Source organism: Epinephelus moara, chromosome 7 (assembly GCF_006386435.1).
Source record: "Epinephelus moara isolate mb chromosome 7, YSFRI_EMoa_1.0, whole genome shotgun sequence".
Taxonomy (NCBI): domain Eukaryota; kingdom Metazoa; phylum Chordata; class Actinopteri; order Perciformes; family Serranidae; genus Epinephelus; species Epinephelus moara.
Genome location: NC_065512.1, coordinates 30,767,828 through 30,782,448, shown reverse-complemented (window position 1 = coordinate 30,782,448; position 14,621 = coordinate 30,767,828). Strand labels below are relative to the sequence as shown.

The following is a 14,621-nucleotide window of genomic DNA, read 5'->3' as shown; positions in this document are numbered from 1 at the left end:
AAGCGGATGTGACGTCGGTGTCGCACAGGAAAACACGACTTCTTCGATGGTGAGCCCATGATGCGATTGGGTGTGGTGTGTAACCAGCTGGTGTCCAGACAGACATTTGTAAAATTTGTGATGCTGTTTAATACAAGTAAATAACATTGTCTTTTCAATTTAATTTATTCACACTTTACACAACATTGCGTTTAGTTAGCCACGGAATCAGAATCTCTCTATGAAATGTATGCTAGCAAGCTAACTCATATTACATTGTAGTTTTCTTTCACTTTTGAATTAATTTGAAAGCAATGAAATAGAGACAAAGTAAAGTGTTTGTGAAGAAACAAAGGTACATTAACATTACAGAGACACAAAACAGTCTGTACCATGGGCTCAACACAGAAAAAATGTAAAGAACAGAATAAAAAGAAAAATAAAGTAAAATGTAATACGACTCCAAAATAATGTGTCATCATTGGTTAATATGAAATCTATCAAACATGTAATTAATTTTAATTACCTTATTCTTACAGCCTCTTACATTTACATTGATTGTACTTACACCATAGACGCAACCAGTGTACGGCAACACCATTTAAACAAACCACACGCACAACTGCAGTAAACTGCAATACTAATCGATGGTAATAATAATGGCGAATTGTTATGGTTGTCTATGATTGCGATTACATTTGCTGATTATTTGTCATAGATGGCGTTGCATGGTTGCCTGTTGTAGCATAGCATGGGTAAGGTATAGCTATATTATGATTACTGCCTTGGTTAAAGTCAATACGTAATCATGTCCACAGTAACAGAATAATATCGTAAACAGAGTAACAACATTTAAATTTTACTTTAGAAACAAGAGGTATAGCTTTAAAGTCTTTAGCTAGATGCATGACTTCGTAGTGCTGAAGCTAACTTCACTTGGCAAGATAGACAGAAGAAATGCTTTTTCTCTTTGAGCTGAGCTCATGTTAGCCAGAGAAGTGCAAATGGATCCTTGAATAACTCTTTCTTGGAAGTAGAGCACATATTAATGCTACTTTGTGAAGTAATTCAAGTCTATTCATTTAAGAAGTGAGGGATCACATTCAGTTGGGGATTATAAAGGCAACTGGAGCAGCCCTGCATTTAATAGTGGGATTTACACTATTTTTTATGCAGTAGGCCTACTACCCCTCCCAAATCCTACAACAATTCTACTACAGTGACTAGTGATTTGGGGTCCTGTTAGACCTCCCTGGTGTCTAAGTGACACGGAACACAAACATTGTCATTAGATTTGACTGTTATCAGGATATTTAAAAGGCATTATCAAGACTGATGTCTTTGTTTGTGAATTACTTTTTGGCAAACAACTGTAATAGCCCACTTCATGCAAAGGGAAAGGTAGCAACTCCAATAGTTATCTACTTAATAGAGTTTTATGCAGTTGTAAGGAATGACAGACATTTACAAATGGGGAAATGGTTAATTTTGCAATTTTCTATATTATTATTAACACAAGAGCTGAAACTATCAAATATTTTCGTCATCGATTAATCTGCTGATTATTTTCAAGATTAATTGATTCATAGTTTGGTCTTGACAATGTCATAGAATAGTGAAACCCAGTTTCTTAAAGTCCAAGGTGATGACTTTTTAAATGTCTTGTTTTATCAGTACATAACCTAAAGTAGCTCTAGTTCGCATACACTGGGAACCCAAACAATAAGTGTAATATGGAATACATTCGGTTGGGGAATTATAAAGGCAACTGGAGCAGCCCTGCATTTAATAATGGGATTGGCTGCATGTGTTCCTGATAACACTAAGTAGCAAAAGTTGTCTGTTGTACTGTGGGGTCTTTGGCAATAAGTATTCTCTAATCAAACTAAAAGAAAAAAAAAAACAATCTGCTGATGGTGATCACTAAGATGATAAGTATAATAACAAATAAAGCATTTCACAAAATACTGAGAGAAAAATAATTACTTTATCATATTAAACAACAACATAATTTGTTATATCTACTATACAAGCTATTCCAAAAGGATTTTTATCCTTAATCATACAATTATGAATATTTAAAGAAGGCCTTTGCACTGATACACCAGTTGTAGCAGCTGTATCTCCAAATTTTCATGTCACTCAAACTGCTCTCGTTTCAGGCCCAAAAAGTCCAGTGCATTTCCAGCAAGCAATTTATCCTGCAAAACAAAAGAGTACACTGAATATTGAATAAATGCATTTACACAATAAAATTTGAAAGCTAGCAGAATAAAAGATGTTTGGGATAGCGTCTAAAATTGTGGCTCCTGTGTCTCTTGCACTGCTGCTAACAAGCCATTTCTACCTGGCCACATGTTTTATTTTATTCATGAACGCAGTTCCAAAGTATTTGCATTGACTGAATAAAAGAGAAGAAAATATCATTACCTTTAGTGTGTCATGAAATTCATCCATTGACTCAATCAATGATCCAGGCTGCAGCTCACCCAGAGGGAATGGATAATCTGTCCCCAGCATCACTTTATCCTGAAAGAGGAATACCTGCATGTTAAACTATTGTAGTGTTAAACACGTGGTGATCATGTGCAGATACACATCCAAAGTTTCTCTGTCAAACTGATGAAAGAGGGAATAGTTCAACAGAGCCATTCTGAGGCATCGGGGCGCTTCCACACATCAGAAGAGCAGTGTGCAACATTAATGAGCCTTGGTGCACAGCTTTTGTATCCAAGGTTAAAGTGGTTTTACAGAAATAATACTTGAAACTACCCACTCGATGCTCAAACTGGCAACACTCCCTCAGTGTCCTCTCAATGTGTGAGCTGAATAAATAAAGAAGCTCACTTTTCCAATAACATCAATGAGTAGCTTCAGGGCGGTGGGATCGTGAACTAGGGAGTCAGTGTAGAAGGAACCGAGGTATTTCCGGGGACTGATCTCGTTGTCCACTGCGCACAGGTCAGGGCGGACTTTGTGGCCATGTTCAATTCTGCCAATGGTGAATGGAAAAGAGCCACCTGTAAGCAGAGAGACATTAACAATAATGGTCACATGAAATCTGTAATTAAGGATGGAGTAAGAATGTGTTTAAGTCGACACCTTAGTGCTTATATTACTCTGCTTTGACTTTTGTGTACTACAATATTGTATCAGCAGCATTTCGTAGGTACCTCCATGTGCAAAGCAGACTTTCAATTTAGGAAATCTCTCAAACACGCCTCCAAATATCATCGAGCAAATGGCCATGGTCGTCTCTGTCGGCATGCCTTTGAGATGGAAAACAAAAGACAATAAAACCTTTCTTTTCAAACTGTACTTTAATTAAATGCCTTTTCATCATAAGACAATATAAGTGGGTTGATATACTAAGTGGTAGAAGCAAAATAAAAAATTGTCATAATCACAATGCATCAGATATAGGGATGCATAATATTGGATTTTTGCCGATATCCGATATGCCAATCTATGCACACATTTCCACATAATTGCAGAGAACATCAAGTCTCTCCTGTGATGGAATTAACATGGTACTATGCCAACTCTTATTGTGATGGCTTGTTGGCAGAGCAGACAAAGTTTCAAACAAAACTGTCAAATTTATCCTGCTTTAACAGCCTTGGATGATGCTCTCCCTGAGACAATCCTGACAATAGTCACAACCAGGGCAAATGTGACCTATTTCATCTAATTAAAAATGCATAATTAAAGCATCATCTCATCAGCCTGTCATATCAGCGAGATGATCATATCAGGCAGATGTCGATATTTCATTTCAAAGCCTTTATCTGCCGATACGGATGACGTGCTGACACTATTGTGCATCCCTAATCAAATATGCTATGAAAGCTATTATACTCAAAGATTATCAACACCAATTTTACACATAAGGAAATACAATGATTTGGCTTTGATGGCTTCATCAATCACTTCAGGAAATTGTGGGTAAATGTGCTGTGTTTTTGCCAGTGCTTTGGTTTTCTGCGCACAGATAATTAAATATGGATCCATTTCAGTCACAAGAGGAGAGTGTACTTTCACAAGAAAAGTGTATTTTCTTTTCTATTGACTAGGCCAGGGGGGATATTCAATATCGCTGTTCCTACTCCATCTTCCTCACCCACCAGCCAGGGCAGCCAATACTTAGCCATTCTCCCGTCTGTCTGCATGTCCCACGGGTGGACAAATATGGAGCAGCCCAGCTCCTCAGCTGCCTGCATGAGAGACGCACTGCAGGATCAGTATTTTTTGATGAATGAATACAAAGGGATGTCCTGCACTTCAGTACGAAATAAGTCAAACCCTAGGTACGTGTGCAACTATCACCAAGAGTATTATGTCATCATATTAGCATGTACTGCAATGCTCAATGTCTTACAGCATAGACGGGATAGAGCTCAGTTGCATTGAGGTCCCAGTTGTTGATATGTGAGCCGATCTGCACCCCAGGGAAACCCAGCTCCTTCACGCAGCGCCTCATCTCCAACACAGCTAAATCAGGGGCTTGCATGGGCAGAGTGCCCAGGCCCACAAACCTCTTGGGGTGGCTGCGCACTGTCTTGGCCAAATCATCATTTAAAAGGACACAGAGATCCAGTGTGTCATGAGGTTTGGCCTGTAATCCAAAAACAAGATCAGAAATAGGTAAATATATCTGTGAAAACCTGATGTGAAACTTTAATTCTTGACTCTTCATCTTAGTGTTGATGCATCTGTGACTGAGGAGGAAGAAAGACAGTTAAGAGGTGTTGCAGATAAGCCACTGTGGTGTTCCAGAAAAAGCCTAGAATTTGATTTGCTCCTTGTTTCAACAGGATTGGGTAGCTGCAGCTCACAGTAATTTGGGGCACAGTAAACAACACTGTGATTCAGGTCTTTACCACACAGCAATAAAACATAATCGCTGCATTGTTTTTGATCCAAGCTGCTCAGACTTAGTGTACACTTACCCAGTAACTGAACATCACAGGGACGGTGGACAGGGCCTGAACTGTGACACCTGAAGGGTGATAAACAGAAACATCTCTTTCAGGCCTCAGTATGATAAAACACTGTAATCCCTGTTGTTGTCTTTCATGTCTGTGCATATACCATGTTGATCCATGTCCCTTATGCGTGCTTTTGCATCCCAGCAGTTCTCCTGAATTACTCGGAACAGCTTTCCATCCTTCATCATGTCTGCTTCACCCTGAAACACGAAATTAAAGGAATACTTTAACCTCCAAATCATCATTTTGTGTATCAGTGTTACACTGAATACATGAAGAAAACAGTTTCCTCGCATGCCTTCGATGAACGAAGAATCCAAAAAATGGAGAAAATCCTTTAAGTTTAAGGCATCGAACAACAAACTATTGTGTTTTAAAACATCCATTTACAAACTCTCACACAACTTAAGCAGTATAATCCAAGTGAAACTTATCTATGCTGTCTTCAAAGCCAGACTGTATTGACAAAAACAGTAATTTTACATTGCTCACTACAGGAGCTGCTGGTCTACCGCTGCCTCGAACATTTATTTGTGTTATTGTGTGACTTTGGTGATTCCGTACTAACCCTTTAAAACATCAAAGTCACACAATAACAGAAACAAACCAACTGATTGAGGCAGCAGCAGACCATCAGCTCCTGTGTTCAGCAAGATAAAAGGACTGTTTTTGTCAATGGAGACTGATTTTAAAGAGAGTGTAGATAAGTTTCACTTTTAGTTCAGTCCCCTGTTGAAAAGGGATGTCTGTCTGGGAACTACCAAGCATAGGACTGGATAAATGAGACTTGAATTACACAGCACGAGTTGTGGGAAATTTTGTAAGTAAGCAGATGCTTTGATTTAGTTCTGATAGATTTTCTCCAGTTTTGGATTCTTCGTTCATCGTGGAGGCATGTAAGAACAACGTTTCTACACAAATACAACATAACTCTAGGTGAGTATAGTTGATATATATATGTGGTCATTTGGGGGGGTGAAGTATTCCTGTAACACCAGTCAGATTTCTAGAGTCTGGAAAACATGGCAGATTTATTTTTCTTGTTCTTGGTCATTTCACTCATTACATTTACAATTTTCATGATGATGAAATTATGTGAGGTTTGGATTTCATAAAACTTCAAAATATAACCACATGATGGCAGCAGAGAGTCGATTCCTACTGTTTCATGGACCACATAGAGATGTAAACTTCATACACTTGGCATTAAAATGTCATGACAGACAAAATGTCTTTGTAAAGGTGTATAGGTATATTTAAATGAAGATATACAAACAACATCTGGACAGTTTACCCCTCTCTTTATAGGTGTAATGAAACATCTTGGGTGCATCTACACCTGTGCTACAATGTGACCTGCAGTCCTTGTAGATCTTGTTTTAACATTGGCATCATAACTTAAACAGATGCTCCTCACCAGACATGGCTTCTGTTTGAATGCGTCAATGTGACATAATCAGCTATTCGTCCTTATGTGCAGTTTGCTGCTGCCAAACGCTCAACCGATGTCGGCCGCTAAAAGTTGCATTAGTTACACAGCTGCCAGGCTGCTCTGTCTTCTGCTGCGTATTTAAAGTGAATTTCTCCACTGATGCAGAGGCACCGTGCTGAGTCCTGCAGCTGCTCACATGGCGAGGACCAGGCTGAAAGGTCTACAGGATAGAGTGCAGCAGGGAGGGACCTGCTGTGTCCTGAGCGTTGGATATAGTACAGTTGCATAAGGTCTCATGTACTCTGTACATGAAGGAAAAAAACTGTGACTCACCTTGCAGTGATGGTGAAGCTGGACAAACCCACCATATCCATACCTCTGAAAGACATGCACAACAGTGAATATGCACATACTGAAACGCACATTATGCATTATCTGGTGTATTTAACTTAGATGTCAAATCTCTGTATAAACATGAACATAGTTTGGTATCCTCCGTGCATCCTTCTGTGGGAAAGCCTCCATTGATTGTGTTATCCCATCTGCGAGGGTTCAATCTTCATCCTGGAGGACTATCCACTCCAACGCCCTGGATAACTCAAAGTGAGTGCCATCTGAGGCTGTTGACTCTTTTGCATACAGATGAAGCTGCAAATGATCTACATGAGCAATACAGCCAGTAAAGCCCCATTTTATATCCCTACAGATCTGCAGTGCTGTGTACTTTGTTGATGCCACAGAGAGGCCTCAGCTATTCAGAATGTGAGATGGGTTTTATGCCCTTCTTTTAAAAGTGTCATGTCTCCAAGTAGTTTCCTCGATGAAACTTGCTTTAAATGAAATGCATGCGCACCAGTTCAACAGTGGAGTTCATAACAAGTTCACCCTAATGTTCTGTTTTGGTTCCTGAGTAACCAGGCCCTCTTTTGCAGCTCAGAAATATACATAATAATGTATTTTCACTTTTGTACTTTGTGACTTTTCAGAATATAATGAGAACTGCTCGTGAACTGAGGACATGTTTCAGAAGTCTGCTACAGAAAGTGATGCATTACATCTGTTTCAGAGGGTCTCAGAGACCCCAACTATAAAACATGGCTAGATACAAAGGACTTCATACACTATCATATGTGATCGGTTTGACACTAGATTTCTATGCAGTGCTACTCCTCCCAAATCTTACAACAATTCTATTGTAGTCTAGTTGGATTCCTGTTAGATGTCTCTGGTGTCTAATTGACACCAAACACAGGCAGTGTCACTTGATGTGACTGTCATCAGGCTAATTAATTATCAAGGTATTATCAACACTTTGTCTGTAAAAGACTTTTTGGAACAGCCCAGTTTATGCAAAGGGAAAGGTTACCACTTCAGTAGTTATCTGCTTATTGGATTTTTATGCAGTTGGAAAGAAAAATAGACATAAGAAATTGTAAATTTTGCACTATTTCTATTATTATCATTGTTACTATTAACATTAGGGTTGGAACTAACAGTTATTTTCATTATTGATTATTTAATTAATCAATCAATTGGTTATGCCCATGCTGATTATTTTCTAGATCAATTGATTAATTGGTTGGTCAGAGAATGGTGAAAAACATCCATCCCAGTTTCTTGAAGTCCAAGATGATGTCTTTAAATGTCTTGTTTTGTCAGTCCAAAACCCTGAGATATACAATTTGATAAATATTAAAATGAAATGGAGAAGAGCAGATTTACTGTAATTTACTGTAGGCCTAATTGTAATTTTGCATGAAAAAATGACTGTAACAATTCATCTATTATCAAAATAGATGGCGATTAGTCGACTAATCTTCACAGCTCTAACTCACATACACTGGGAACCCAAACAATAAGTGTTAAAACGGAACAAAACATAAGGTTTTAATAACCTCTGTGTGTGCACTGATTTTTGCCAATATGATAACCAGTATGATCCCATTCATCATAATGATATGGGCCTTGATGATACACTGAATCAAGACTCGCAGAATAAATCCTAAAGGTGTCACTTACTTCTGTTTACATCAGCCTTCAGTTAGTTCACCAAAAGTGGTGAAATACAGTATTATTTCAGTGTAACAGCCAAAACAATCTCAGCTTGCATGGGTTTAAAGTCAGGTGTCTCAACTGGTGGAGAAGCTATGACGACTCAAAAGACAGTCCTGTCTTTTTATATTACTATATACATTTTCTTACTGGTGTAAAAAAAAAAGAAAGAAAGAAAGGTGCATAGAAATCCTGAGGGAGGGTGATGGCACCAGATTGCAAACCATCTCTTCAGTCTAGCACTAAACATGGGAAATCATTAGCTAAAGCAAAGCCTCCGTAGTGACAAAGACGAAAGAGCAGGGACAGATAACAGATAGGGCAGGGAAGCACAAGGCCAAAGCTACTTATTGATTAAAGTTTAACCATCCATAGAGAACACAGATTTATGGAGTGAGCTGTTAAACTCCCTGCTGACACTCCAACGGGAAGTGTCTGTACATTTTATTTTACTGGCTTTTAATTGCATTCAATTGAAGGATAAACTCTGCCTGCTACAGAACCAAAACAAAGAAAGATGTCTTTTTAACAAAAAAAAAAAAAAACCCACTCAACCACACATTGTTTGGATTTACTCTGGAGGCTCCGGGCTGTTATAAAAACTTCTCAGATCCTCATTGAGCTTGTGTCTCTCTGTGCCTACCTGCTTCAAATCGGGCCATTCCTTTGGTAAAATATGATTATGGATATCAACCTTCATCCTTGTGATTACCCTCTGGAAAACGGGGAGGTCTGCTGCCTAAGATTTCTTGCAGAAACTGAGCGCAAATCCAAACAACACTCTCCGCCCTCAGCCACAAACCAATGACCGACAGGTGACCTGGCTGCTGCTGGGACACCCTGGTCATTTATTACCCAGATAGTAAATCAGGCAGAAAGTAATCATTAGTCTATGGAGGCTATTTAATGTTGTTTTATCTTTAATATCCTGAACCATCAAGTGATATGACAACCTCAAACATGATTTGCACCCCACCCTACTCTAGCAACACACGCACACACACACATAATAGTTTAAAGCAGAATCTGTGCAGCTGGCTACCTGCCTTCTGCTGAGTCAGACTTTTGAGCTTATAGTTTTGTTTATGCATGTTTGGATGTTGGAAGATGATGCAGTTGCATTATGAATTATGATTACGCATATATTTTTCTCACAGTAATTTGACTATAGGCTGCTACACAGTTGAAAATCACTGACCTACATAATGTGGAGCAGATCAGTGTCAAGCTGACTGACATCCTACAGAAATTATTTTTTTTAACATCCTCACTTGCACACAGTCCTGCTTTTCAGCGCCACCTTGTGGTTAATAATTGCACTTTAGTGAAGTGTTTGAGCGATAAAGCAGAGTACAGGGAGGTGTGTCATCGGCAAGGTGAGAAAATAGTTGATTTCCATGGGTTCTGATAATTGGTCAATAAAGTGATCTAGGAGTAAAGGGCAAATCCACCACTATGAAAGATGTAAACAAAACCAATGATCATATGTAGTAAGACTGATAAAAGTACCCATGTGACGTCATTATAAGGTCATCGTAAAAACATAACTTTTATTTTTTACTTTAAATGTTGCTTAAAACATAACAACTTTCTAAGATCCATTTAACTTTACTCAGAAATCGAATCTGTGGATAACTTTTAAGTGATTCAGGACTGTCACTGATGATTTCATGTGGCCTATGTGAGAAATAGGTGCTGAGTTCTAAGAGGAGGAGAGGAGGAGAGAAGGAAGAAGGGGAGGAGAAAAAAAAAACTTGCTGGCACCGCCTGCCAGATTCACAGCAGATCTCAGCAATTTATCGCATCGCCGCATCTAACCCTAAACTGTCTCTAACTGGCTCAGCCGGACCGGGTGTTTGCACTGAGGCTGCAGAGCTTTGTGTTGAGTTCACACAGAGGGAGTTGTCTCGCTGCTGATGCTGGGGAGATTAATCCTTTATCTCCCATCTTCTCTTATCGCCATCTCCTCTCTCCCCCCTTGCGTATCTGAGTCGACACCGGTGGCATATTGGACGCGCTGGATGGCTGGTGTACCTAGCGAGCCGGCGTGAATCTTTTTTTTTCATCATCTTCATCTTTTACCTGCTTTTGAGCCTGAAAACAAAACTGCAACAACAATGACAGACCCGGCCACCCAAGAGTCATACCCTGTCCCAGACCCGACTATTGTGGATCCCTGCCCGGCTACGGTGCGGAACGGCCAGTGCGCCCCAGATGGCTTCACCAACAACCATCACCAGCAAGCCAAAACCCCCAGCCAGCCCGAGACGTTCACCACGGGCCAGGAGATGAAAATCACAGACAGTGTGGAGGGAGAAGGTAACTTCATCTGTCTCTGTCATGTTTGGATGTGGTTTTAAAAGTTGTGGATGTGCATGTGAGTGCAATGTGTGTGTTCAGTGGGACCTCTGGGGAGATGGGAGGTATTTTTATCCATGTGAGGTATTTTAGTCTGCTCTTATTTGAATAATTTATGATAGTCCTACATCAGCAGGATTTGGATTAGACTGAAGCAAAAGATGGATTCAAAGCTTAAAACATTTTTAAAAGTGAGTATAATCCCCAAATTCATTCATTCATTCATTCATTTATTTTTCATATTGCATTGCATCTGAGGACAAAGTTGGCTGTGTTACTCAGTTGTTCCTTAAAACACGCAGCCTGAGGCACACAGTCTCAGTCTGCTTTAAAGCTAGAGTCTGATACCAGTCACATGCATGACAAACCCCCGAATGTGCACTTGCATTTGCGTAAGCACATGTCTCTGTGTGTTTCACTTTCCCACTATTTTAATCCCATTCATCTTCTAATATGCATAGAACCTGTTAAAAAATTCCATAGTGGATAATATAAGGGCCTCAGTTATACAATACATCCTAAGCCTGTTAGTTTATGTAAGCATTTACTTCATTATATGTCATGTTATGTTTACTGGATCTTATTTCAAAGGATAATTGACAAGGTAATTAAGCTATGTAGCTCTAAGTGGTAGTCAGCACGTCTTAAGTAATTCATAAAAAAACTGATGTGGTTATTTTATTCAGAGTGGTGACAGCTATGCTGATTGAATTTGGCTTATATTTAAGATCTGGAAACAACATACAATATCAACCTTGTATCTACCCTAAGAAAAAAAAAAGAGAAAAAAGATGATAGAAGAAATATGAACTTAATTGTTTGTGTCTGTGCTCTACAATTTATTTAAGATCTTCTAATTGGCAGAAACTAATGAGCTGGCAGATTTTAACTCTTAGAAAGTAGACTTAATCCTTAAAGGGGTACTACAGTGACTCAGAGTTGCACTTTCATAAAGTCTGGCAACTTGCAAGAGACAGATTTCTAAAACATGGTTGAAGCAACAGAGGTAGAGATATATTAACGTTTAGTCACTTATAAGGGTCCAGCTCCACCAACACTACATTTCCCATAATGCAACTTAATTCCATCTTTAATCAGACCTCCTTGCCTAGTAAACAGTCACAGCCATGTTTTTTGTTTGTTCTGGTATCAAATTTACATGTTGAGTTTGCAATGCAGAATTTCTGTTAAAAAGTTGTACTGTATAAACCCAACCCAAGTTAACCCTGATGACATCACCATGACATCTCATATTTTTTCAGGCTTAGCAAAGCTCCACTAGACCCATAGATGTCATTATGCAACCAGCCAACTTTTACTGAAAAAACAACCATGCAGGCAGCCTATTATGACCCATACTTGTGTTTATTTTAGTGTGGCACCCTTTATTAGCTGCAGTAATTATTATTATTAGGAGAGCAGAGGAGGAATTGAAGTGACACAGTATAAAAATGGACAAAGCCTGTATAATGTTGTGTAAAGATGGAAGAAGTTCTTAACGTATAGGGTGGTGGATGGATCAAACATGCGCAGGACTTTCACCCAGGAGACAAGTGTTCTTATCCCAGATGTCAACACTGACTTCTTTTAATAACAAAGTATGCTACACATACTAGCATATAACGTATGTTGGCACTAGCTCAGCCCACAGGGACTTGGGTTGGGAACCGGAAGATCGCCGGTTTTAGTCCCCATACGGACCAAGTATGGAGCATGGAGCCCCCTGACATCCCTGTGTGCTTGTGTGTAAATGACATTGAACTGAAATTGAACTTATTTTAAGTCAAACCATGGTGTTTTTTCTGTAAACCGAACCATGTACCACCAGTTTTGTTGCCGAAACATAACCATTAAATTTTATAATGTAAGTGCGACCAATTCATAACATGAAGGATGTGTTTAAAACTGCGATTGTGGGGATGCTAACATATGACATGTTGTTTTGGGGATGGTCATATATGTCATATTGGAAGTCAGCTGAAATTATTTTGTCATTTAAGTATGAACAAGTGTTGTATGCAATGGACTTAAAAGGCTGAGTAGTACTAACCATCACAAGTTCAGTCGTTTTTTTTTACATGGAAAATCGGTGGAGTGCTCCTTTAAGTGTATGTAATCAGTTGTGTTACTTTGCTTGTGATGTCAGCTGAGGTCATCGAATAAAGGTCATTAACTCCTCTGAAAGTAAGGGCCACTCACAGACATATTAAAAATGATATGAGCAGGCATCAAGGAAAAAACTTTACTTTTAATTAAAACTTAAGCAATTTAAATAGATGTGTAGAAAGAGCTAGCTTTAAACACAGCCACACATATCAGCACATTATATTTCACACATTCACACTCTCCCTGTCTACATCCCTCCCCCGCTTTCCTCATCTCTCTCCTATTTACATAAATGTCCCTGCCATTGCTGTTAAGAAACCTCTGCAGTATTGCTTGTCCATGCCAGTGGTTTCTATCTATCTAGCTATCTGTCAGGCAGCATTGCAGTAAAACAGGTAGTGAAGGTGAGGGGCAGACTCTCAGATTATTTAAAAAAGTAATTAATTTATCTCTTTCAGGTCACATTCCTCCCAGGATTTTAATATTCAATCGTGTTTCCTGGCAAGTGTGTACAGGAAGTGTGTGATCAGCCGTTTGAGCTACATGGCTGATGTTAATTATTTTTAGAAAAGAAAGGTGTGACAGAGACAAGTGTCGAGAGACACACACACATTCACCCACCCACACAAACTTGAGCGTGTGTCACAGAGAGATGCATGAGGAGATGTTGAGCACATGCCTTCTGTCTGATCCCCCGGCCGGGGATCATGTGAGCAAAGTGATTTAACCATGCTGTCTCACTTCCCCCCTCTGCCGCACATAGCCACACGCACGCATGCTGTGGTTGCCACAGTATTGTTGGAAACAATGCTAATATCTGTAGGAAATCACTCTGGCTCCAAGCACCTTAGGGTGTTATCAGAACATGTCAAGTCAGAGGTTATAACAAGACATGTGTTTTCCAATCAGCTAGCCTTTCACAGCCAATAAATCCTCACATGCTTTTAAGTGAAAATTGAAACACAGATAAAAAATGACCAGAGAAAAGAAGTGATGTTAAGATTGGAAGTGTGTAATTGTAGTTCTAAACGTTGCTGCATGTGACTCTCTCCCTCACACATAAAGTGCACACCACATGTACAATACACACAGATTTTGAACAAAGCTAAACACACATTGGGACCCATTTATTTTAGTCTTCTCGCATACACACACATACACACAGTGTGACTCAATTTGCCTGTAGTACAGCAACTTGTTCTTACTCTTGGCCCTGACGGAGGCCTACCAGATAATTCTTAGTTTCCTTTAAGCACAAGCCATGTGATTTTCTTTGATTTGCTATCTTCAGAGAAATCAGTTACAGCCAGATTAAACAATTTCACATCAGCTAGATGGTGAGAGTCAAGGGGTGAGCATACTAATAAAGGTGGTCTGCATCTGATGCTTTCCTCCTTGTGAAAACAAAACGTAGGCTACGTGTTTTAATGAATTCAATATGAGAATGACACTGAAAATAGAAATTATGGATGCAAGACTACTAACACACCTTCTGAAGATATCTATATTTGGCAGATATCTAAATTGCATTCACATTGACCCCCTTTGCCTCCCACATTGACACAACAGGAGCTTTGGTATCATAGTGTATATATGTTACAAATGCATCATAACAGGTTCATAAGGGGCCCCAGGCACATATCCTTTCACCTCAACATACATACTTGGATTCAAAGAAGCTTCTGAGAGTTACAAATTGCCTGAAC

At 39.3% G+C, this 14,621-nt stretch overlaps 2 protein-coding genes across 2 annotated transcripts in view; one reads left to right on the top strand and one right to left on the bottom strand.

Annotated features, from left to right (window-relative positions):
- Positions 1–1,947: 1,947 nt before the first annotated feature.
- On the bottom strand, positions 1,948–9,245 carry acmsd (aminocarboxymuconate semialdehyde decarboxylase). Its single transcript, XM_050049028.1, has 10 exons — positions 9,095–9,245; positions 6,733–6,777; positions 5,071–5,167; positions 4,929–4,978; positions 4,358–4,594; positions 4,100–4,193; positions 3,153–3,248; positions 2,827–2,999; positions 2,410–2,508; positions 1,948–2,180 (listed from the first exon to the last, which is right to left on the bottom strand). The coding sequence occupies exons 1-10, from the start codon at positions 9,149–9,151 to the stop codon at positions 2,118–2,120; spliced, it is 1,011 nt and encodes a 336-aa protein (XP_049904985.1). The 5' UTR covers positions 9,152–9,245; the 3' UTR covers positions 1,948–2,117.
- A 1,016-nt stretch (positions 9,246–10,261) lies between these two features.
- The window catches only part of LOC126393142 (transmembrane protein 163-like), an 86,520-nt gene continuing 82,160 nt past the window's right edge, over positions 10,262–14,621 (top strand). The window contains exon 1 of the mRNA XM_050049032.1: positions 10,262–10,770. Coding sequence (XP_049904989.1) covers positions 10,569–10,770 — 202 coding nt within the window. The 5' untranslated portion in view covers positions 10,262–10,568. The remainder of the gene's footprint in view (positions 10,771–14,621) is intronic.